At 38.6% G+C, this 26,506-nt stretch overlaps 1 protein-coding gene and 1 pseudogene across 3 annotated transcripts in view; one reads left to right on the top strand and one right to left on the bottom strand.

Moving 5' to 3' along the window:
- The window catches only part of LOC127436474 (homer protein homolog 1-like), a 32,894-nt gene extending 23,606 nt beyond the window's left edge, over positions 1–9,288 (bottom strand). For 2 of the 3 annotated variants that reach the window (XM_051690650.1, XM_051690669.1), the window contains exon 1: positions 3,072–3,446. In XM_051690650.1, the coding sequence (XP_051546610.1) occupies positions 3,072–3,347 (276 nt within the window). In that variant the 5' untranslated portion in view covers positions 3,348–3,446. Of the gene's footprint in view, positions 1–3,071; positions 3,447–8,941 lie in introns of those variants that run through there. The other variant, XM_051690660.1, reaches the window with a different exon arrangement.
- A 10,864-nt stretch (positions 9,289–20,152) lies between these two features.
- On the top strand, positions 20,153–25,940 carry LOC127439717 (poly(A) RNA polymerase GLD2-like; annotated as a pseudogene).
- Positions 25,941–26,506: the final 566 nt, after the last annotated feature.

Below are 26,506 nucleotides of genomic sequence, written 5' to 3'. Positions count from 1 at the left end.
TTGCTTCTTGGTGTACAGCATGAAGTAAAAATCCAGTTCACTGCCCTGTCGGTACAGTGCTGGAATTTTTGCAGGAGCGTTTCGAGGCTGGAGTTGCCCTGGCAATGCTTAAAGTCTATGTTGCCGCTATAGTGGCTGAACATGCACTTATCAATGGAGTCTCTGTCGGTAAACAATCTCTTGTCTCTCACTTTATGCATGGGGTACACAGGCTTAGAACTTTTCATCCAGTCTGCGTTCCTTTTTGGGATTTATCTGTTGTTTTAGAGGTGCTCTCGGGTGCTCCGTTCGAGCCCTTTACAACAGTTACTGATAAGTCTTTGACTCTCAAGATGACACTGCAAGTAGCATTGGCATCGTTTAAGACAGTCTTGATTTGCATGCCCTGTCAGTCAATCCTTTGTGTATGTATTTTGCGCCAGGGTGTTCAAAGGTCATGTTAAGACCTCATTTGGGCTATTTGCCTAAGGTTATTTCTGTGTTGTTTCGCTCGCAGACCATTCATTTTCAGGCTTTCTCTCCTCACCCAGTTGAGTCAGAGGAGCATGAAAAGTTACATATGCTTTGCCCAATTCAGGCACTGTGTGTTTATGTTGACCATACTAGCCATTGATGCAAGTCAGAACAGTTGTTTGTGTGCTTTGGTGGCCACAACAGAGGTGCTTCATTGTCCAAGCAAAGACTGTCTTATTGGCTTACTGATGCAATTTTGAGTACTTACGAAGCGCACGATTTACCCACGCCTTTGGGTATTTGAGCCCATTCTGCTAGGAGCATGGCATCCTCATGGGCTTTGGCTAGAGGTGTGTCCTTGGAGGACATTTATATGGCGGCAGGGTGGTCCTCTCTGCATACATTTGATTCATTTTATAATCTGGAATAATTGTCTCCCGCTTCCCAGGTTCTCTCTGTTGGAACAGGAGTACATTTATAATTCCTTTTTATTCAGACCCTTTAGCTCGATTGTGCTATATGCTTGCCACACAGGCTTAGACAGTTGGCAGCTACTGTTCGCATGGCGTGAATGTATTCATTCCCACAGCAATAATACGCAGATCGATTTCTCCGACAGGGAACATCTCGGTTAGGTACGTAACCTTGGTTCCCTGAGGGGAACGAGACACTGCGTAGCAGGCCATACTCTCTAGCAGCTGCATTGGCACGTGCCTTTTGCAGAAAATCTGACTCAATGGCACGAAAATGAACACCTTTATGGAGTCTGTGATGTAGCTCCCTAGAGGGCATCGTTTAAGTGCCATCAGCCAATAAATTGCTGTGATTATATAAGGGCTTCAGACCACGTGACACTCGGATGGTGTCCCACAGCGATCATACGCAGCGTCTCGTTCCCCTCAGGGAACCAAGGTTACGTACGTAACCGAGATGTTAGTGCTGTTAGATGCCTAAATGGGCTAAGATCAGCAGTGTAAAATTTACACCATATATGTTAATCAAAAATGTTGTGTTAGGATCTACACACATCATGGATCAGACAGGATCAGCTGCTGAACAAACAGTTTGCGCTTGTGTAGGTGTCAATAGTCACAGTGCAAAGTGCACTGATTCACATGTTATTTCTGTCTCTGAAACCAAAAGCTATGGGGAGGGTCGAGAATACGAACTCACAAGCACATTCATACATGCTGTAGGAGCTATTTTAAATGCTCCAAACTCCCTTTGCTAAACAAGTGGAAAAGGTGGAACAGGGTTATGACTGGACAAGTTTTGCAGGAGAATAGTAGAGGTATACAGTCTGTTAGTCTGAAGTCTGAAGTATTGTGGACAATTACACTATCAACAACATAATACATGGGCAGGGGCGGGGTTATGATTTCCAGGGGCTCCAAGCAACCGTCTAGCCGGGGGCCCCTCTTCAGCGCACATCCGGGGGAAATTACATAAAAGTGATTTTATATCATCATTTTAAAATAATTTCTAACAGCCACTGTAGCCAAGTACATTGAAAATGTTTAATGAAGTAAAAATATTGATAAAATAACGAATGCACGTTTTCCACAGTTTTTCCGCAAAATGAACAGGAAGAATGATATTTTATTTATAATATAATAAATATAATTTATATGCACCAATACAATAATTTAGAAAAGCAATACTTACCTACATATAGTTTTAGAAAAAAAATGTTTTTGTAAATGAACTGGGTGTGCAAAAATTACAATTTCTAAATATATTTTGGAACCCAGATTAATATGATTTATTATTGCTCAGTCAAGCTTGTTATAATATGTTACTGAATTATTATTATTATTATGAGGATTTGCTTTATGCAATAGTAATATATTTCTTTCGTATTTACTTCACCTTTACCTGGAGCTTTTATTTTGATGGAATATGACATTGTACTGCAGTGTCAAACTATATTTGACAGTTTCCAATGTTGCTTATTACAAATTTAGTAAAATGGTGTCACTATTACTGTGACAATGTGTCACGTTTTTAGATTTGTATAGTCATTTTAAGCAGCATCAAATGTTTGGAATTGCATGGATGGGTGCACCTGCAGCACTTTACCTTTACAATGCACGTGAACCGCTCCGAGACGTCTGAAACAGCGTCTCCGTGCATGAACACAGAACAACGCGTCATCCGTTACCCCTTGAGAGTTTTGCTTAGCTTTCCGAAATTGACCAATTCAAGTGCATCCTTCTCTCCACAGGGACAGTGAACTAATCCACTTCTATCCAAGGGAATATGTTTGACAGATATATCTAGCATACAGTAAGACTCTGTTACCGGGTCAGTTCTGCACTCTCACTAACCTCTTGAGCATAAAAGGGTCCTGCTGAATGAATGAAAAATCATAAAGTCTAAAAAAGCAGAGGCTAAAGCTACAGTTCTTCCAAATTCATCAAACATGCAATAGTTGCAACATTGCGAAAGCATTATTAGTGATCATGAGATGCTTTTGCTGGACCAAAGACAATCATTTCATCTCCACCAAATTAAGAAGAACATATTAAAGGACCTATTTCCCTACATTTCTGGCAAGCAATGAGCATGCAGTCCTAACAATACATATGAATCCATGGCAATAAAAGAGACTACGTTACCTTTGATCCGTCCAGGCTGATTATCCTGTATACATTTCTAGTACTGTCGTAGAAGTAAGAAACAGTAAGCGCATGCTTGCTGGTGGGCATCCAGTTCTTCTTAGTGTTGGGGTCTATCTGGAAGACATGTGCCCGGGTGCTGTAGATGGGCTGCTCCCTGAAAGGTAGGAAGAAAAAGTGGTGAACTTCTTTGTGCCTGAGCACCGTGGTCTCTCCAATGTCGTCAGGCACACTGGAACGACCGGGCAGACGAATCACCATTTCTCTGGCCTCCATCTTGCTTCTAACCACAATCAGTTGAACACAGGTAGAACATGGGTCTGCTCTACCCAGTCAGACACATTGGTGCCCTGCTTCAAGAGTGCAAGGCAACCATTCAACACACTCCACTGATATGGAAATGCCAGCTGTTTAGTTTGGACTGTGTGAGATGAGCCTAAAAATAGTCAGGGACGCAGTAATCTGTGCAATCCCACCCCTACTGACCTGATCTTTGCTGCTGCAACCATGTCTATACACATGTTAGATGACGCTAAGAGCGTACTAGGGATTACTCTTTTTCCAGACTGGCTAGTTCAATTTGATAATCAAAGAAATAGGAAGGTAAGGATATAAAATGCCATAGAGCAGAGTCCAAGAGCAGATGTGGTATTTCAGAAACATCCCAACTTGTATCCAACCAATGCTACCCATCTAATACAATGCTGGAGCCTATTTCAAGGTTTTAATGACAAAAATAGTGAATTGCAAAAGTCAAAAAGCCCTTTCAAACATATATTGGATGCCAGGTTTAAAAACAGATTACAGTGAAGGTTAGTCTTATGTGCACGTTATTGCTACCTGGGCAACAATACACAGGCAGGCACGTGGACCACAAGCGGGACGGAATAAACGACAACAATCTAATAAAAAACAATCATTATTGTGTCCCAGTCAGCTGAGGTAATTCTTACAATGGACTTTGTTTGTTTCTCATTCTTAGTTCTCACAGCTACAAATTTACCCTCATAAGTGACACTGTAGTTAGTATTTACAAAGCCAAGACTGAATTTGCCAGTGGTCAAAATACAGAATTATTGCCAATATTAGCTGTTCTAAAGGGAATCCATAAAATTAAGACAAGCCCTTCTGAAAAAGCTGTAGCCGTAGCTTGTGTGCTGGTCTTAGTTGGTTTAAGATGGTCTAGCTCAGGGGTGTTAGACTTGGTTCCTGGAGGGCCACAGTCCAGCAGAGTTTAGCTCCAACCTTAATTAAACACGGCTGAAGCAGCTAATCAAGGTCTTCAGGAGTGCTTGAAGATTACAATGAGGCATTTTAGAGCAGGGCTGGAACTAAACTTGCAGGGCTGTGGCCCTCCAGGAAATGAGTTTGACACTCCTGGTCTGGCTGGTCTCCCAGCCTGGCCAAACTGGTGCTCAGCTGGTTTATTTTGTGGGTCAGCTGTTCTTCCTGTGTGACCAACTGACAGATGCCCAAAACCCCTCTGAAATTAGTAAACAGACCAGCCTGACACAGCTGAAAGTTCAGCTAAAACCAGCAAACAAGTTTAGGCTTTTCTTCAACAGGGAGGCTGGATAATGGGCAAAGAATATCTATATCACCTTCAAGTTGCAGGTAATTCCAAAGAGAAATGTTTTGCAGAGATCTCAGACCAGAATTCAATTTTCAAATCTCAGTACTGGCTATTCTAAAAGACACTGGCTTCAAATGAATGTCAAAGAGCATCTGTTACCACTACTGCATCCATCAGCAGATGAAGGCTTTCCATACCATTCACAAACCCTAAACTCCTCTGACACAATTCCACAGATAACACCCCTCAATCCTAATATACTCTAATATCCCATCCTGCTTATCAAATCATAGGATCAGAAGGGGAAACAATGATGGGGGAAGGGGCAATATTCCAACCACAGATATAGATGGTTTGTTGTTCCTGTTCCCAGGACAGCTAATCACCATATTCTATTACATTAGCAAACTTCTAATCAGCTGCCATTGGGCTGATGTTCAGAAATGTGTATACGCAGGGAGATAGAAGAGGAGCAGCATACATGGACTCAAAGAGCGAGGGAGTTGCGAAGTTTGGAGCTCGGCAGATAGAGAAGTGCTTACGCTGCACAGAGGAGGCAGAAGATCTCTGAAGAGCATCAAAGGCTCATTACATAATTAGCATTTAAATTAAATTCAAATTCTGCAGCATTCATCATAGATGGGTGGTTTGCATGACATGCTTCTTCAAGTCCATGAGTTAATGGTCATGCATAGAGTAAATGCACTGTACAAAATGTGTTAATGTTTTCTTAAGGAGCTATTTCAACATGATCACACAGGAAGTTTACTTTTTTTTTAATTTTTTTTATGCATTTGGCAGACACTTTTATCCAAAGTGACTTACAGTGCCCTGATTACAGGGACAATCCCCCTGGAGCAACCTGGAGTTAAGTGCCTTGCTCAAGGACACAATGGTGGTGGCTGTGGGGATTGAACCAACAACCTTCCACTTACCAGTTCAGTGCTTTAGTCCACTACACCACCACCACTCCCTACCACACCACCTGTTGCTACCGAATTTGCTAGTACCCTGACGTCAACCCCATTCTACAAGTTACTGACAAGCTGCATCTCCCATCAGACATTTTTGCATCAGTTTAAGTTAGTTTTAGCCTACCTCCTCCTGTGCTGGAACTGAATGCATGTTGGGTCAGCAGTGTCACAGACCTGGGTTTGTGAATCCAGTAATCACGTTCACATAATCAATTCAGTTCCAAATCAGTTCCATTTTCCCTCTGAGATTACATTTGTACTTTACAGATGGTTAGATTTAGGGTTGGGGTTTGGGGATAAATAAGAGTTAATAAAGTATGCATTCCTCTCCACTGTATTACATCATTGACAACTAAAAAAACTCACTTAAAACTCACTTTTGTCACCACTCTGTGGACATTTGACCCAGAAACTGGCCCTGCATGCCAAACGGGATAAATCTGCCTCTGAAGGGCACTTTGAAGGGGGAACAATCATGGCTGCCATTTTGAAGGGTCGTTCCAAACTGAAGGGCTAAAAAAATATCTGATTTAAAGGGCCCTTCAAAACAACCATTTCCGTAGGGTTCAACTGATGGACAATTCGCTGCCAAACGGACTGGAAGCAGAGCATCCGTCACAAATCTGGAGGTTTGCTAAGTGTAATATAGCATAAGTGTCAATTAAACCAGCTGCAACTGCAATCTAGTTGTATAAACAACAACATGTGACATCCCTTCATTTCCATAGTCTATAAAAGCTTTTAATTGTTATAATGAACTTTTTTTTTATTATTTTAAACCCATGGCTTTTTGTTTGAGACTCGCTGGATCTGTTATTCTAAAGGAGTTTAAATAAAATACTTCTACAGTACACTGTGACATTTTATTTATTTAATAAATGCACTGTACATTTGTTTATTGGTTCATTTTTTATTAACATAAATAAAACAGCTTAATATAAACTAGATTTAAGACTTATGACTGGACAACAGAATGCTTAAAATGTAGAAAAAAATACTTCTAACTGTATATATTTAACCAGTATATGATCTTTCACACCATCCAATATGGCAGGTTCAAGGATAAGCTAATAATGTTACAGAATTAGGTTAAAATACAGAATATTCAAGTACCTTACACAGCCAACAGTGCACAACTACATGATTTGATGTTGTTTGCAAAGATTTTTTCCTACAGTATCTTTTCATGGTTAAATGTCAACCACCCACGCAGAAAAAGAGATTGGAGGAAAGGGCCTGAATTTAGAAAAGGAAAACTAGATCTCATTCTAAAACATTTTTAAAACACAAATCCTCAGAGCAATCTGAAAGGGTGAAATGCTTGAAAATGTTGATACAAGCAATTATTACACCTTTGTTTGCTCAATTTAAACATGACTGATCACAAATTCCATAGCTCTCTATAATAGCCCAAATATGAGACTGTACACAGTGTCTTAAATGTTAAAGTTTTCAGTTGTTAATATAGAACAAGTGACATAGAGTCAATTACATAAGGTATCCAAATGCAGCCAAACCAACCTATATAAACACTATGGGGAGAGGATTTCACACCACCCACTTTCAACAACCCACCACCATCAGGTTTGATGTCTACCATACCAATAATCTACACCTTTCTCTTCCATCCATTCAATACATTAACATCTGCTTACTTGGCAAAAGCTAGCTTTCGAACCAAAGCTAATTACTACGTAAAAAAGTACTGCATTATAGAAAAGTATTTCACTGGTGGCTAAGGATAATTATAAAGTAACAGATATTAAAGTATCAAGATGAAAGCTTCTACTCCACTTCAAGCTTGAGTGATCTGTAATAGTGTGTGTGCGTAAAGTGGACAAATCGTACTGTATATGGATAAGGAGCCTGTTACATAACCTGGTAATGGTCACACTTGACTTGATTAAAGTCCCAGTATTCTAATATTGGATTTGGACAACTGTTGTCCGCAAAATGGATCGCTGATCATTAAACAATATTTATTTCCTGAATTACTCCTGATACCTGTAATTTAAAAGACAGGAGCCAGGAATGTTTCTTTGTTCAGCTGCAAATGGAGAAATGGCAAAACGTTGATCATGTTGCACAATTCCATCTCTCTATTACTTTAAATTTTCTTATGTATTCAGTAGGGGGCAGAACCTTTGAAAAGCCCCAACAGCCCCTATCATGGGACTCTAACCTCCAATAATGAATCAGTGCAGTTGCAATGGCTGTTCAGTAATGACTTAATAGTAGGCATACTACCAATCGAACATTTGTAGCATGTAATAAATTGAATTGTGCGCAACTAAATTGAGTAGGAATTAAGGAATAGTTTTCTCTTGAGGAATAAACTCCCTGAATGGCCCTTGAGGGGGGATTTGATTAAGAATGAAGAAGCAATTAAAGTTAATATCAGACTTTGCTTTCATTATGCTATTTATTATGCTGCCACCCCAATTATACAAATCCTGGTGTAATTATTCAATAAACTGAAAAGATAACCAAGACAGTGATCACAGACTACCCAGTGGGAAAAAAATCTGATTTATAAATAGCTATACATATAAGGGCTAGAAATAAAAAAGATTTTAGTTCATGTACTGACCTAAGCAAATTGATCCTTTGAGCTAATTTGAATCCCCAAGTATAGGGTCACCTTTATTTAATATCTGTCAGGACAATCTCCGGCTGAGCTCTGGAAATTCCAGTAACACATACAGATATATCCGTTGTCAATGTGCCAGTATACTGGCCACACAATTGTATTGATTAGGATGTGCCCATGCAGTGGAGTACTGTTGAAATGTGGATTACATAAGCATGGCTAGATTAAAGGCCCTTGGCACCGCAGTACATCAATATATGAAATTACAAGGTAATGTTCTGTCACAAAGTGCATGCTTTTTGTCATCTTGCATTAAACAACATCAAACATAGCTGACCAGTAGGTTGCCTCAGAATGAAATTCAGCCAATGGTCAAGACTGGTCACCCCAATTTAATGAAATAGGACTATATTTATTTAGAAAGTGTTAATATATAAATAACTAATTGTGCACTATGAAGCACTTCAGCTTCTGCGATTAATATCAGATATGCATGTGCATCTCACAACATATTTTATTCAATTATAAACTGCACATCCTTCTATATTTCCATTTAACAATTATAATGGAGTATTTTTATTAATAATATTTAACAGACGTACATACTGTAAAGGACACTAAAGGCTTTCATGTTCCGCCAAGCGATAATATTCCCCGTCCTCATAAAACCGGGAATAAAACGACAATGCTCTTGGCAGCAAATTCCTACGTTTTGCTATAACAAACAGCTTACCCCATGTCGTTGTTTCCCCCCTCCTGAGACTGTATGAAATTTCTATTTGACGAGTTTCTTCTTCCAGCGCTGAATATAGCGGCTTTAGATGCGGTCTGAGCGCTCATCAGTCCGTCACATTATGAGCAGCGGCATTCTGCGCCTCTCCTCACACGCAATGTAGGCTGTCAGATGCGCTGGATGAATCCCACGGCGATTTGCACACTACTACTACCTAATTTCAGCTGGTTTGGCACACGACAGGTGCACCTCGCATTTTTGTGGTTAAAAAATGCGCCTATGATATTTCTAGAAGAAGGCGATGTAAAGGTGGGCTAATGCTGAGGTGTATGAAGAGTCCCCCTCTCTCTCTCTCGGTGGGCGTGTGGCTCTACAGATGAATCTACTGTCAGTCCATGGTCATAATAACACACTACACAATATCCCAAAACAACGCCCCCTGGTACGCGCTGTACACTGCTTTGCCATTTAAAGACACTTAGCGCTTTTTTTTAATAATAGAATTATACAATCATCATTATCATAGTTCACATAATCCGTGTATCATTCGTTCATTTCATGTTCAATTAGGAATTCAAAATCGGAAAAACAAGAAACGACTTATTTCATGATTTGTTTACAAAATCAATATTAAAAAACAAATAATGACTTGATTTTCGTAATTTCGATTTAATGCTCAAGTTAAAAATAGGAAATTGGACAAATAACCATGGGACACTGCGTGTTTTGATTATTTGAATTCACTAATATACAACAGTTGGTTCCGGTCCTCGAATCTGATTGGACGAGAGATGTTCCATGAGTAAGGGAGACCAGGTAAGGTTGTAACATGGGGAGAGTTGTAACGCCACCAATTCCACCAATCAGGGATAAGATAGGAGTCATATGATCATTTCAGTGTTTACTAGAGATGGGAAGTCCGATTCCCCTCATTCAAGTCATCGGTTCACGCATGCTCGTTATCAGCAGCTCATTGGTTCTCAACGGACATGTCCGAGACTCTGAGTCCGAACTGTTTTCTTAGTTCAGTGTACTGGTGACTCGAGAACTGTTGTACTCCGAATCAGCAGCTCATCGGTTCTCAGCGGACATGTCCGAGACTCCGAGTCCGAACTGTTTTCTCAGTTCAGTGTACTGGTGACTCGAGAACTGTTGTACTCCGAATCAGCAGCTCATCGGTTCTCAATGGACATGTCCAAACTCAGAGTCCGAACTGTTTTCTTAGTTCAGTGTACTGGTGACTCAAGAACTGTTATAATCCGAATAAGCAGCTCATTGGTTCTCAGCGGACATGTCCGAGACTCTGAGTCCGAACTGTTTTCTTAGTTCAGTGTATTGGTGACTCGAGAACTGTTGTACTCCGAATCAGCAGCTCATCGGTTCTCAGCGGACATGTCCGAGACTCTGAGTCCGAACTGTTTTCTTAGTTCAGTGTACTGGTGACTCGAGAACTGTTGTACTCCGAATCAGCAGCTCATCGGTTCTCAGCGGACATGTCCGAGACTCCGATTCCAAACTGTTTTCTTAGTTCAGTGTATTGGTGACTCGAGAACTGTTGTACTCCAAATCAGCAGCTCATCGGTTCTCGGCGGACATGTCCAAAAGAGACAGTTCTCAGTTCAGTGTGTACTGTATACTGGCTCGCGAGCTGTCAGAGACTCTCGACTGTCAATGTAATGTTGGTGAATTTTTGCGACCAGATAATGTTGATAACACTATGACAATTATGACACAACATACACTACCCGGTCAAAAGTTTTGAAACACTTCACCGAAATGTTTCTCATGATCTTAAAAATCTTTTGATCTGAAGGCGTAGGCTTAAATGTTTGAAATGTGTTTTGTAGACAAAAATATAATTGTGCCACCATATTAAATTATTTCATAATAAATCTAAAATTGTATAAAAAAAAAATAAAAATAAATGATGACTTGGAGCAAATAATAAAGAAAAGCAGCCAATAAGTGCCCAACATAGATGGGAACTCCTTCAATACTGTTTAAAAAGCATCTCAGGGTGATACCTCAAGAAGTTGGTTGAGAAAATGTCAAGAGTACATGTCTGCAAATTCTAGGCAAAGGGTGACTACTTTGAAGATGCTAAAATATAACACAGTTTTGATTTATTTTGGATTTTGTTTAGTAACAACATAATTCCCATAAATCCATTTATGTTATTCCACAGTTTTGATGACTTTACTATTATTCCAAAATGTGAAAAATAAATAATAATAAAGAATGAGTAAGTGTTTCAAAACTTTTGACCGGTAGTGTATTTCCAGAATGTTTTGTGTGTTATTATCCTTATATGCTGCTCTATACATAAGAAGCTTTCATTTCGTCCTCACACACTCCAACCCTCGATACACGCATGCACAGTTTCAGGCAGCAACTCGAGATAGCCTACTGTTCTCAGTTCAGTGTACTGTTGGCATAGTTGGGAGGGTTACTTTTGAAATGTATTCCACTACAGATTACAGAATACATGCTGTAAAATGTAATTTGTAACGTATTCTGTTAGATTACTCAAGGTAAGTAACGTATTATAAATACTTTGGATTACTTCTTCAGCACTCGTAGATTTTTTTCACTTGTTTTGACTATAAAAACTCTGCCAGTACAGTAAGACAAAATACACATGTTAAAAATACATTCTCTGAAAAACCTAAATATCTTATGCAGTGTTGTTTCTAAAACAAGAAAAATCAAATTGATCTTGTTTTAAGGATTTTTAGATATTTTTACAGGAAAACAATACAAAAATTATTATCAAGAATATGATTTTTCCCCTAATATCAAAGGTCTTACTAGAAAAAAAGAAATAATGATCCAACGTGTATTTTCTTGATAAAAAAATATGATCGTGCCTGGTAACATGTGCATGTAAAATGGCTAGAAATAGCATTTTAGCTTAGCATAAAGCTGACAATTTACACAAGTTTTGTTTCTATTTCTTCTGCTCCAAACTTACTTCAAACATACTTCTCTGTCTGCTCGTATGAATGTAACACATCATAAGAAAGTGTTTCACCACTGTTCAAATGCACATTGGATCGCATCATTTATATCTATAAATGTTTCAATCTGAAAGGACTAAATATTAAATGAAAAACAAATGACAATTAAAATGCAAAGTAATCTCTTCAGTAATCAAAATACTTCTTGAATGTAACTGTATTCTAATTACCAATTATTTAAATTGTAACTGTAGTGGAATACAGTTACTTATATTTTGTATTTTAAATACGTAATCCCGTTACATGTATTCTGTTACTCCCCAACCCTGACTCCAGGTTATTGGCTCATTTCGAGTGGTAGTGACTGTCAGGAACCTCCGAAAGTGAGTTTTGATTGAGTAACTTATGGATCAGTGTTGACTCAAGTCGCAAACTGTTTCAGACGATTCAGTCCGAATTGGTGAACTGGTTCATCCAGTTCACTAAAAAGAACCGGTTCAAAAGAACGATTCCTTCACAAACCGAACATCACTAGTGTTTACCCACTTCCTCCCCGATCCCACATGGTGGTTGTCAAGGCTGGAAACAGGCGCATGCAGATTCTATAGAGACAAAACTGATTTTGAGATAAGTACATTTGTTGACCAAGACTATATTTGATTTAGTACTATTGCAGATAAAATCATATGACTTACATTAGATTAAATAGTAGTTTCTCAGGCAAAATGTGATGCATTTTTCCCCTTATAATTTCAAACAACTCTGCTAATACAGCTAGCTAAACAATGGCTGACAGGGGTGGGGTGGGTTTTAACACATCTTTAAAAAGTGTTACAACCATCCCCTTACATACAACTAAGAGCACTTTCTTGATTTTAATAATTTTACAGAATGCCTAGGCAGTGGAAAAGAGACAGACAGTGGTGTGCCTGCCAATGTTGTAAAAAAAAAAAAATCATTTGATGAGGTCACAAAGAAGGGCAAGTCAGTCAGATCAGTTGCGAAGGCACATGGAATCTGCCATGTAACACTGAACAGATACTGCAAATTACAGCAGAAGGGGTCCATTGATCTTCCCAGCATAGGTTACAGGAGCAGCAACAAAGTTTTCTCTGAGGTGCAGGAGGAAGTGTTAGCTGACTATTTGACTCAGGCAGCAGACCTGTATTATGGACTGACTCCACGTGAGGTAAGCATATGACAGGTTAGCCACTGGAGAACAGAGTAGAATTGAATACTAGCGTAGGTGCCAGACAAATTGAAGTGTCTATGTACTCAGGTTTTCTATTTCACTTTCTTTTTTACAGAAAACTTTTGTGTTGTCTGTATGGAGTCATTTGGCAACTCTAAGCCAAATGTGGCTAAAATGTGCCCTATGCTGTCTCTGGGCCCACCTAGCCTGCACTCCAGGGTTACCAACATTCAGTTGTCACCATTGTGACTCTGATTAAGAATACACACACACTGTTTTTTTTTTAGACCTACATTTTCTTTACATATGTACATTGTAGTAGAGTGTTCATTAAGCATACATACTGTTAAGGAAGTTTTTTCTAGTAAATTCACACACACACACACACACACACACACACACACACACACACACACACTCACACACACTCACACACACACACACACACACACACACACACACACACTCCTGAGTCAATTTGAGTTATGGTCAGTGACAGAGAGAGAGACATTGTTCTGGATTGTTCTTTTACTTCAATAAACCTCTTTTTGAAGCATATCGCATGGTGTGGCCTCTGTTTTTGCCTCTTTTGTCTAATTGTTATAACTTACCCCAGCATGTATTTTAACCTACCCCGGTAGTGGGGTAGGTTTTAACAAAGGAACACCATGTATTTGACATCAACTCATGAGGTCTGTGATATTCTTGCAGAGGTTTGAATTGGTGCTATTTGTAGTGAACAAATGTGGGTACTTTGTATAAAAGTTTGAGAACTCTAGCTCAAAAATTCCATGAGTTACAGGTGCTGAAGCAAAAAAAATTACAACCATACCCGTTCTCCTCTACTGATGGTCTCACACCATCAGCACTTGGGCGCTTCACTGTTTGTATCACTCTGCTTGTGTTCGCACCGCTCTAAACTAAAGTGTAAGAGCAGTGTATATGTGTTGAGCTATATGTGTCTCTTTACCTTTAATTTTGTGACATTACATATTTTAGCCAGCAGGAGCGGCAAAAGACAATTTTTGCATGTAATATGAGCCAGTTAGGTGACGTGAAGTGAGTCAGCATCAGTCAGTGTTTTCATTCATCAGCACTATGTGATCACTCGGATTACTACTACACTACTAAAGCTAGGAAATAGCTTTAAACTAACAACTTCAGCATTAAGGCTCATCACAGCTGAGAGACACAACAGACTGATTAATTACACAAACTCAAGGCGCTTACCTCTTACCGGAGTTTCCACATTGGAGAGGACATACTGTTCAAAATGATGGAGGAGATTACGGGTTATATAGTGAATGACTCTTGCGCACCAGCTACTGCGAAATTGGGAGGAATACCTCTGCTTGGATGGCTATTTTTCCACTGAGAAAATAGGATGAATTTGACCAAAATTACATTATCTTCAGAAAGCTGACTAACACACTAGTCAAGTAAAGTAATTTTTATTTGTATAGCACTTTTCACAACACACATCGTTTCAAAGCAGCTTTACAGAAAATCATGCATTAACAGAAAATAAAAAAAACTGTAATATCAATTAAGTCTTTGAGTCATCATTGTGTAGTTTAATTAAATATGACTGTAAATTGTGTATAAAAATAAATACTTAAATCATAATTGTATTTAGAACCCCAGTGAGCATGCCGAAGGCAGCTGTGGCAAGGAACAAAAAACTCCATAAGATGTTGGTTAATGGAGAAAAATAACCTTGGGAGAAACCAGGCTCATGTGGGGGCCAGTTCCCCTCTGGCTAACCAGCATGAATATAATGCCAATATTAGTTATTTATGTGCAGTGCAGGTCATGGTTTAAAATTAGTAAACTAAGTAAGTGTTAAGGGCCAGTGTTTAAACTGAGATTTTGTATGAACTGTAAGAATAATGACTAATGTTTTTGAAGTCCATTCTGGAATCCTGGACACTCTTTCTCAATGGTACTGTACTTTGTCTCCCTGAAGGAGAGCTTGTGACTAATAAACAGTACCGGTGTATTGACGCTGACTACCACCCCTGGAGTCGCAAGTTCGAATCCAGGGTGTGCTGAATGACTCCAGCCAGGTCTCCTAAGCAACCAAATTGGCCCGGTTGCTAGGGAGGGTAGAGTCACATGGGGTAACCTCCTCGTGGTTGCGATTAGTGGTTCTCGCTCTCAACGGGACACGTGGTAAGTTGTGCATGGATCGCGGAGAGTAGCATGAGCCTCCATATGCTGGGAGTCTCCGCGTTGTAATGCACAACGAGCCACATGATAAAATGCGCGGATTTACAGTCTCAGAAGCGGAGGCAACTGGGACTTGTCCTCTGCCACCTGGTTAGAGGTGAGTAACTGCACCACCACGAGGACCTACTAAGGGGCATTCCAAATTGGGGAGAAAAGGGGATAAAAAAAAAATAATAATTTTTTTTTTTTTTTAAATAAACATTACCGGCCATTTCTCTCCTCCCACCTCCTGCGAGCTCACTGCCCCCAGCCCCCTGTCAGATGCATCCATCTGCAAAATAAAGGGGAGAGAGAGAAGTCAGAAGCATGTAAATGCGGCCCCCCACAAAGTGCAGACTTTACCTTAAGGAAAGCTTGTTGGCATGACTCTGTCCACTGGATCGGATCAGGGGCCCCTTTTTTAGTAAGGTCAGTCAGTGGGCTGGTGACATCAGAATAACTAGGCACAAACCTCCTGTAGTAGCCGGCCAGCCCCAAAAACTACTTTACCTCCTTTTTTGTCTTGGGCGTCGGGCAGGCCGCGATCACTGCGGTTTCGTTAACCTGTGGACACACCTGCCCGTGACCCAAGTGGAAATTCTACCCACCCAGTTGCGCACTTCTTCGGGTTGGCCGTGAGTCCCGCCTGTCACAGCGCTCTCAGGACAGCCCACAGATGTTGCATATGCCGCCGCCAGTCATTACTATAAATGATAATATTGTCTAGATATGCGGCAGTATATGCCATATGCGGTCTGAGTATCTTGTCCATGAGGCGCTGAAACGTGGCTGAGGCTCTGAACAAACCGAACGGAAGTGTCACGAATTGGTGTAATCCAAACGGTGTGGAAAAAGCAGTATTTTCTCGGGATATTGGAGTTAAAAGGATCTGCCAATTACCCTTTGTCACCCTTCGAGTAAAATTGAGCTGCACCCAACCGATCGAGTAACTTGTCAATTCGCGCCATTGGATAAGCGTCAAACTTGGACACCGCATTCACTTTTCGGTAGTTCTGGTACCGAAGAGCGACGGCTCGGTCCGGTTCTGTGTTGACTACCGGAAAATTAATGCAGTGTCCAAGTTTGATGCTTATCCAATGCGGGATGGCCCAATCACTGTGTGACTCTTGTATTATGCCCATTTCAAGCATTGCCTCTAATTCTTCCTGAACAACCTTTTTCTTGTGTTCAGGAAGACGATAGCGGCGGCTACGAACCACCACCCCCGGGGTGGTCTCAATATGGTGCTCTACAAGGTTCGTGCGACCGGGAAGGGGTGAAAACTCGTCCGCAAATTCCGCTTGCAACCGGGCAATGTCTGTAAGCTGCTATGGTGAGAGGTGGTCTCCACAAGGGACCGGGGTGAACGAATTTGGTTTGGGAGTCACCTCCGTCCCAAGCTCCACCCTCCCCGGAACTACTGTTGCCAAGGCTACAGGCACCGCCTCCCTCCATGGTTTGAGGTGGTTGTGGTGATAGATTTGACATGCCCCTCCCCTATATTTGAGCTCAACTATTTTATTTTCTAAGAGTTTTACTCCTTGTTCTTATCATGTAGAAGAGATTTTAAAAGGGAGACTTTTAAAAATCAGAACCCAATTTGAAAAAAGAAAATTTGTTTTCATTTGTGTATATGTTCCTACCAGAACGATTGAAAGAATGATTTTTGACAAATTGTAATTCAGAGGATGTGTTAATCCTAGGTGGGGATTTTAATTGTACTGAACATGTACTAGACAGGAACCATATTGAGCCACATATGCCATCACGTAAGCGACTCATCGAATTAATGAAATTACATGAAATCTTTGATGTGTGGAGGAATTTTCATCATATTCAGAGGCAATATACATGGGTTAGATAGATTTTATGGTTACAAACACCAAATCAGTCTTTTTAGGGGTTGCTCTATTATTCCAGTTGGTTTTTCTGACCATAGTATAGTACAGTGTGCTGTAACTGCAAGCTTTATCAAGCCAAAAAGTGCTTATCGGCACTTGAATATAAATCTGTTATGTGATAAGCATTTTCAAGATATTTTTAAAGGGTTTTAGAATGATTTCAGAACTACAAAACTGTCTTTCCAATCTTTACAGCAGTGGTGGGACTTTGCAAAGGCGCAGGTTAAGCAGTTGTGCCAGCAGTATGCTTTCAACGTCACGAGAGACTAAATTGATGCAATTAAAGCTTTGGAGAGAGAATTAATAGAAATGAAAGAATTTGCTGATGTCACTAGAGTTTCGTCCCATATTAGAAGTCTTAAAGAAAAGAAAAATTCTTTAGCTGACCTGCTAGATATAGTTATACAGGGGCTGGTCAGGTCACGTTTCCAGAATTTATGAATGCACCCTCTAAATTTTTCTTTCATTTGGAGAAAAAACAATGGGCAGAAAAAGTTCATTCATGCCCTGTGTTCAGAAGCTGGGGTATTGTTGTCAGATTCTTCTGAAATCTGAAAAAGAGCAGTTAGTTTTTATGAAGAATTGCATAATAGTGAATTTATACTTGGAAAACGCTAGTGACAATATCTTCCTTGATAATCTGCCTCAGATTTCTGAAGAGGCTAATTTAGAGTTTAGCAAGGTGTTACTTTGGAGGAACTGGAAAGAGCCCTCCAAAGTATGGAGTGTGGCAAAGTACCTGGAATTAATGGGTTACCAATTGACTTTTATAAGTCCTTTTGGCTAGAAGTGGGTCCAGATCTATTGTAAGTGCTCAATGAAAGCTTAGCCAATGGACAGCTACCACTGAGCTGTCGTAGGGCAGTTCTCACTCTGCTGTCAAAAAAAGGTGACTTAAATGATATAAAAAATTGGAGACTGGTGAGTTTGTTATGTAACGATTATAAATTGCTCTCCAAGGTTTTGGCCAACAGATTGAGTGGAGTTTTAGAACAAGTCATCCATCCTGATCAAACATATTGTGTTCCAGGGAGGCACATTTTTTTATAATATTTATTTTATCAGAGATAACTTGGATATCAGTAATCGGTAAGGAGTCTTAACGTGGATTTTGGTCTAGTGTCAATAGATCAAGAGAAGTCTTTTGACAGGGTTGATCATAATTATTGATGGAATGTATTAGCAGCCTTTGGTTTTAACTCTGATTTTATTTCTTTGATAAATTTTGTTTTGTACAGTGACGTTGAAAGTATACTGAAAATCAGTGGTGATTTATGCACCCCTTTTTAAGTTTTTAGAGGTGTTAGACAAGGTTGTGCCTTGTCTGGTATGTTATATACTTTGGCAATAGAGCCCCTTTTAAATAAGCTACAGAGTTAAGAACAGAGTTGTATGGTTTATGTATTCCAAAATGTACAAATGTTTTTAACCTATCAGCATATGCTGATGATGTTGTTGTTTTAATTAGTGGGCAGAGAGATTTGATGTTGGAAATACGAAGAGATTTAAAAAAAAATAAAAATAAAAATCTCTGCCACAAAAGTAAACTGGCCTACAAGTGAAGCCATATTGGTTGGGAGTTGGTCCAATGGGAAGCCAAGCCTCCCAGAGGGTTTCATTTGGACCAGGGACGGTTTTAAATACATGGGAGTGTTTTTAGGAAATGAAATGTTTATGCAGAAGAATTTTGAGGGAGTTGTTGAAAAAGTAAAGGGTTGCCTTGATAAATGGAAATTTTTGCTTCCAAAAATGTCTTATAAAGGGCGTATATTGATCATTAACAATTAGTAGCATCTGCTCTTTGGCATCGATTAGCTTGTGTTGATCCTCCACCTGACCTATTGTCAAGAGTACAATACATTTTAGTTGATTTCTTCTGGGACAAATTGCATTGGGTACCAAATGCTGTTTTGTATTTACCCAAAGAAGAAGGAGGACACGGTCTTATACATGTACAGAGCATAACAGTGGCTTTTCGGACCCAATTTGTACAAAGATTTCTGACTGAACCAGTGGACTCAAATTGGAAATTTGTAACCTGTGCTATTTTGCAGGGTTTTAAAGGTTTAGGCCTGGACAAAGCTTTGTTTTGGATGAGTCCACAAAAGATGGATCTGTCTAAAATACCAGTTTTTTTACTGTAATTAAAAAAAAAAAAATGTACTCTGTTCACAGTGCAAAGACTCAACATTACAAGCTCCCTGCACTGGTTGCTGCAGGAACCCTTGATTCATGGTTCATGCCTAGATATCGCATGAAGGGACTTTTCCTGCATTTGAAGGAATTCTTCTTAGCTCTGGAGTAATAACTCTGCTAACTACTAAGATTAGCTGGGCCAACTTTTAAGAATGTTGACTTGGTGGTGGGAAGTCTGGGGGTAAGTTTGACTCGTATAGTGGCCAAATTACTTGATAAGTGGAGGTCTACTCTCACAACAGAGGAAATCAAGCTGCTGGAGGACTATACGGTGGGAATGATTAATCCAAACTGTGATGACCCTTTTCCTAACCTGTGTTTATTACCCAACCTAGAAGAATGTAGTGGGGTTTTCTTAAACTCTGATGTTTTGATGTTAATGGGTCCTGAGCCAGCTTCTGGAAAAGCTTTGTATAAAGGTTGTGTTAAATCCTTAAACAATACGTTTCTAGACAATCGAGTCGATACTCCCTGGCGCAATGTCCTCAATTTGGGGGAGAATGTGAAACCAGAGTGGGGAGCTTTATATAAGTCACCATTATCTAAGAAAGTGGGAGAATTACAGTGGAGAATTCTTCATGGTGCAATTACGATTAATGCATTTGTTTCAGTTATAAACCCTGGTGTCAGTCATGAATGTCCATTTTGTTTTCAGAGAGAAACTGTGTTTCATGCCTTTATACATTGCAATACACTAAAACCTTTTTTTTTTAGGGTTTTAAAGAGTCTATTTGATGTTCTCCAGGACCTGCTAGAAATGCCAACCTTACCTCCCAACCAGAGACAGGACCAGAAGCAACCGGAGCAGCGTGCAAGTCTTATTCAAGACTCTCCACCTGCTGCCACTAAACCAACTGGTTGTGTGCCATCTTTCAGAGAAGGATCCCATCAGAGCACCTTGCCACAATCATCAGTCAATGATAAGGTAAACACACTGATAAAACACATAAATGTTTCCTGACTTTGTCACATGACCTCTATTTGAGGTACATACTGTATGTGAAAGGAAAAGGGTTGTAAGGTACAGTGGAGCCTGAAACCACATTGAAAATTTGGGATGTTTCTCATTCAAACTTTGAGGTAAACAGAACATTTTGGAGTTGTGAAAAAAAAGTTATGTCGTAAAATGAGGAAGAAGATTCTACACTATTCTAGGTCACTAATTAAAATGTAAGCAAATCTGTGAATTTGGCCACGTTAAATATTTTGTACTAAATGTGCAGATTGCCCTGCTTCCACTGAAGCACACAAGCTACTCTTTAACCGTTTTCAAATCAAGCCAGCTCGAGTGCATGCTGTCATTAGAAAGCAAATACAAAGAAATTATGAAAAAAATTAAATAATCTGATAATAATATTTGCATTAAATCAGAAATGAATGCCAAATAGAAGCAGTTTCACTAGTGGTTTTAGACTGTTGGACCCCAATGTTTGTCTGTGTTAAGCAGGATAACAAAATTTACTTTGGAATTACACATTCAGGATTTAAAAGATTAACATTCAAAATTATTAAATCCATCATTACTTAAATTGTTCTCAACCTAGCCTAAGTGTTTTATTTACTTTCATCAAGGTGCTCGGGTCTTCTTGGCGTGGTCATCGCTAAATGGATTCGGTAGTCGAAGCAGTGATGCTGATCTTTGCCTTGTCATTGAAGAGGGAAAAGTGTATTCTGGTGAACAGACATTTTGTGCTTTGTGTTATGTCCAAATGATTTCTACACAAATTGTTCGTAGTTTTTAAACTGTCATTATTTACTCAACCTCATGTTGTTCCAAACCCTTATGACTTGCTGTATTCCGTGGAACACAAAGGGAGATGTTCAGTAAGGTAGAATGTGAGCCTCAGTCACCATTCACTTTCATTGTATGGAGAAAAATCTCCACACATGCATTCCTCTGCATGTAAGCCACAGAACAGATGCTGTGTACATTCTTAGTCTTGTGCAGAAATTGTTTACACACTGTGTTAGTGCCTTACCATGCATAATTCTTGAATATTTCCACTTCGTAGAGTTACTTTGCCTTTGTTTTGTTTTCTAATCGCATGGCATTTGTTTCAAAGCATACATAGAGAGGCCTCAGCTCAGAGCAAAAGTGCCAATTCTGAAGTTCAGGGACAGAGTTAGGTAGGTCTTTCTTGATTCATATTGTTATCATCTACCAAATCAGCCCCAGTCTATACTGATGAAAGAGAAACATTTACTGATCAGATTCAGACTGAAGTGCTCTTTTGCTAGAACTAACCAGTTTTATGAAGATTTTTTGGCATTGATCAATTACACTATAATACTAAAAGATTTAGTATATTTATTTTATCAGATTATACAGTCATTCTGCTCTTCAAATTGACACTGTTGTAATGAGGAGAATGTGTTCATCTTTGTATGACTGACAATGTAGCAGGCAAACAGGTTTAATTGTTCACTGGGAAATCTAGAAAGGCAAGTCTTCTAAAAAGATCAACTACTAACCATAGTATTGTTGGAATTCTTTTGCAGTGGCGTGGAGATTGATTTGAACTTCAACAACACTGTTGGTATCAGAAACACTTTCTTACTGCGGACATATGCCTACAGTAAGTCCAGAAATGGTCAAAGTTGTGGTCCTTATTGAGGTCTTTGTGGAAATTATATGGTGCTGTTTTTTTTTTTTATATCTTTATTCCAGTTGTAAAACGTGTTCGTCCTATCATTCTTGTAATAAAGAAATGGGCCGGTCACCACCAGATCAATGATGCCAGCCGTGGAACGTTGAGCAGCTACACACTGGTTCTTATGGTCCTGCATAGAGTAAGTTAAACTGTGATTTTGTTTTAAATGGATCAAATGCATGTACATACGATGTTGTCTTATCAAAAAGCTGCTTTTCATTGTTATTCTGCCCTAAATATTTGCTTTTATCTCCTGTTTCCTTTAGCTGTTCCTGAACCTGTCATTCCATGCCTTCAAGTGGATTCTCCTGTAAATAAATGATCTATTAATTCATCTGTTATCTATCTATAAGTTTTTTTGTTGTTGTGTGCATGATTTATTGCAATATGCTGCTGTTTTAATAACTTAACTGATGTATAAATTACTCTTTGCAGGGTGCTTTGACCCCAAGTTGGACATTCATCTTGTGTCAAGTTGGCCAAGGAATATCCCTGCCTTTGTGTCTAAAAACCAGTCATCACTAGGAGACTTTCTCCTGGGTTTCCTGAAGTACTATGCCACAATTTAAGCAAGTAACATTATTGTTTTCATTGCAAAAATAATCAGCATTGATCAAACTTATTTTTACGGCAAAACATAAGAAAATATACTAAACAAGCAAGCAAATATACTTTTATTGCTCTTAAAAGTATTTTACAGTTTTACAGTTGTCAAACACATAATGCTTTGATTACGGTTTACATAACGGGGTGGTTAGTAGGGTTGCACAGTTTACCAGTACAGTACTAACGAAATATCGCGATACCAAACAAATTAAAATGGTACAATATAATCTTGTTGGTAGCATTTTACAGTATGTTGCCATTAGCAAAATGTTATGAGATGTGAAAGTGTTGAGATGAAATCACTGACAATTTGAAAATAAAATAGTAAAAAAAAAAAAAAAAAATCTCGATATGACCAAGCAGAAGGGTGTCATTTAAATAAATAATGCATGCACACACAAATGCAACACACACTTCTGGTGCTTGGTTTTCATGCAGTGCCTTTAGTGTATAAAAGGTTGTGAACACTCAAATCTACTTCTCTGAGGCAGCTCGGAAATTTTAGCTAGCGAGTTATGACGGGAGTAAAACAGCATTAATGGGAAGCTTGATATGACTAACCTGTCAAAAAAAAAAAAAAAAAGAAAAAAAAGAAAAAGAAAGAAAGAACTCAAACGTCTGTCAAAATAAAAGTCCCGCTAAAATCAAAGCTCTATGCCTGAAAATTGAAGACAGAAAAATATAACTACTAGTGTATACAAATTTAATATTCAAAAAGTAGCAATAATAATAATAACAGTAGTATAATATTAAACGGTCGTATTATGATTATCATCATATCACAAAAACATAAGCAGTATCACAAAAGTGTACTGAATATCAGCATGTTGTGATTCAGCCATAGCAGCCTTGTGCCTGAGGTAATCAGATTTTTTTTCATTCATGTTTTCATCAATAATGTAAAGCTCTGTTGTGCAGCATTTTATTTTACCAAAAAAAAAAATTAAAAAAAATTCAATTATTGTTAATTATTATATTTTCATTTGATTAAAGCTGCATGTATTTATAAGATTTAATTAAAACATTTAACATGGAATCCAGAAAAATTTAAACGGAAAACACAGAATCTGTAACACTTTATGCACTTCTTTTAATCAAGCCATTTTCTGTATAATTTCATCAAAAATCTGAGGTTTTTCTTTGTTGCCTAAGTATCGATACCGAGGTACCAGGGCTGGTATCGTACCAAAGCCAAAATTTTGGACATCGGAGTGTAATGGTGGCGGGCTCGAAAACCAGAATAAACTTTGAAATGTAAATAATTACAAAATAATTCGGGTGCCAGACAGGTCGAAGCCTGTCAACTGGGTGAATTTAAACCCTAAAGAATAGCTCACAAAAACCACCAGTTACATATACCAAAAAAAAATAAAAATATCAAACACCACAAACAAACTGAATGCAGTTCAGTATGATATATTTTTCCCCCATCCATAACACAATCATAAGCACAATGTTCGACAAAATATAGTTATAAATAAAAAATAAAAAATTACAGCTGAAAGTCTATCGGTGATGCTGGACTACTGCACCTATATTTGTTTTATAAAAATCGGCAGATTTTCGAGTGTTCCTTTCACTCAAAAGTATCAACAACCACCCCCCCTAAAAAAAACAAAAAACTCTAAGCGCTACACAAAATGAGCGAGATGTGAATGTGGGGCTGTTAATGTATGCGAATAGGTGTGTTGTGTGTTTACCACTGACCATGGATGGCAGTGGAAACTATTCCAGAGAAGCTTGAGGTTCCAGAGAAGCAGACACAAGTTGAAATACCTGAATTTGTTACTTGTCATCGCTCTTCAGCATTAGAAAACGACAACACACCCTTCACTCCGGCGTTAACACCGGCCAAACACAGCGTGCGACCCGTTCTAGCTCAGGAACTCATTCACCCCCAGGTAATCCGTGGACCTCTCTTTTTCCTAGATCCTCTCCACTCTTCCTTTTCTCCATCTTTACCTTCCTTTTACCATTTCCGCCTAATAGTTTCTGCTCCATATAAGGGCATGGATGGGGCGGATTTTTTCCTGCACCGCCACAGGAGCAACCCTAGTTGTTAGATTCACCTATAGATAGGGCCCAGTTTTGCTAACAAAGCTTAACCTAAATGTAACCAACCTGCTAGTCTCATGCTTTATGTCACTTTGCTAGATTGACAACAGCAGGTGAAACTTTGGCCCTTTGGCAGGCCCTGATCTAAATGGCCTACTTTAAAGCCCAGAACATTGGATATGTGCATATGCTTCTTTGAATAAACAAATCTGTATGTATTGCATAAGCATATTTTTTCAGTTCATTGTTTTTTCCACAGATGGGAGAATAATGTGATCTCTGTGCGTGAAGCAAAAACTCTCCCCAAGACCAACAAACAGAGAATGGAGGGAGAAGTTCTTCTGTGTAGAAGGTAATCAGATGCAAAAAATGTTGAACACTGACATACACTGAAAGACTGTAGAAAATGTGAATCATTTACACAATGGGAAGCATAAGAAAAAAATTGATTTGTTTTTATTAATATCTGTCGGTCCTCAAGAACATTAATGTTTATATCTTGTTTTAGAACCATTTGACCATACTAACACAGCCAGAGCAGTTCATGAGAAAGTAAAGTTTGAAGCCATTAAAGCAGAATTCACAGAGGTAAGCCTTTTTAAATTATAAACATAATCCATGTTATGTGTAATTAAAACTACATTTTGTGTACATTTACTACAGAACTTCCATGACAAGTGATGTAGCTAATGTATAGCATCCCAGTATTTCACAACAATAAGGTGGCATTATGAAGATTTGTCAGCGTGAAATCAGGAAAAAAGTATTGGACTCCCTGCAGTTGTAAACGGATTATCAATTTTATGAGATTATCAAGAACAATTAAAATAATTGTAGCTTTTTTTTTTTTTTTTTTTTTTTTTTTTTAATCAAATGTATTTTTGGTAATATAATTAAGTTGAAATATAACTTTCTATGTGATCTTTGAATGCACTGTTATTTAGGCTTGTTCTCATACAGAGCTTTTTCCTTCTTTGAAGGAAGAGGGATATAAGGAATGGGATAAATATTGTCTGAAGAACAACTGGAATGTGTAGTTACATTTGCAAAAAGAAAACTCAAGTGTTCATTTATTAACAATAAATGAAGCCTGATCTCATTAGTAAATAAGGCCTATTGCAACAGTATTGAGTTGATGTTTTGTAATTTTTTAATACTTTACAGTCTTATCAGGTTCTGCAGATGAGAAAAGATCTCAACTTCATCCTACCCCTCAAAAACACAATAAGATGATAAAGAATAAGCATACAGGATGGGTTGAATCTAAAATGGAGTCTTCAATTTCCTCTTGTGCATTCTGAGAAGAAATACTTTTCTCCTTGCCTTGTGGTGTACTGGACCTTATGAAATGTGTTTTGCCGAATTAGGCAAAACCACCGAGCTGACAGGGATTTAATCTGGTTGTCCCCGCATTAGTGTCTATGTTTGAGATGTATGATATGTGTAACACCATAGACTAAGCAGTATCTTTTTCCTATATGGTACATAGTTTGCAAAACTATTTATTGTCGGAGTGAATTGACTGAGGTCGGAAAACGAAATGGCAACAGCAGAAAAATATATGAAATCATTGCCAGACGATCTTGCCATGTAGACATATTTGTTTTTCCTCAAAACTCAATTGTAAAAACGAGTCACATTTTCTGAGAAATGTCTACTTTTACATGAACATATTCTGTGATTGGTTTTCTATTTGTTGTTTTGTATAGTTTGTACCGTCTTTTAAATGTTTATTTAAAGAATTAAACATTTCACAATATGAAAATGTCTTCTGCATTTTGCATATATTTTCTAGCTTT

The sequence above is a fragment of the Myxocyprinus asiaticus genome, chromosome 4 (assembly GCF_019703515.2).
Source record: "Myxocyprinus asiaticus isolate MX2 ecotype Aquarium Trade chromosome 4, UBuf_Myxa_2, whole genome shotgun sequence".
Classification (NCBI taxonomy): domain Eukaryota; kingdom Metazoa; phylum Chordata; class Actinopteri; order Cypriniformes; family Catostomidae; genus Myxocyprinus; species Myxocyprinus asiaticus.
This window is presented reverse-complemented; position numbering and strand designations above follow the sequence as displayed.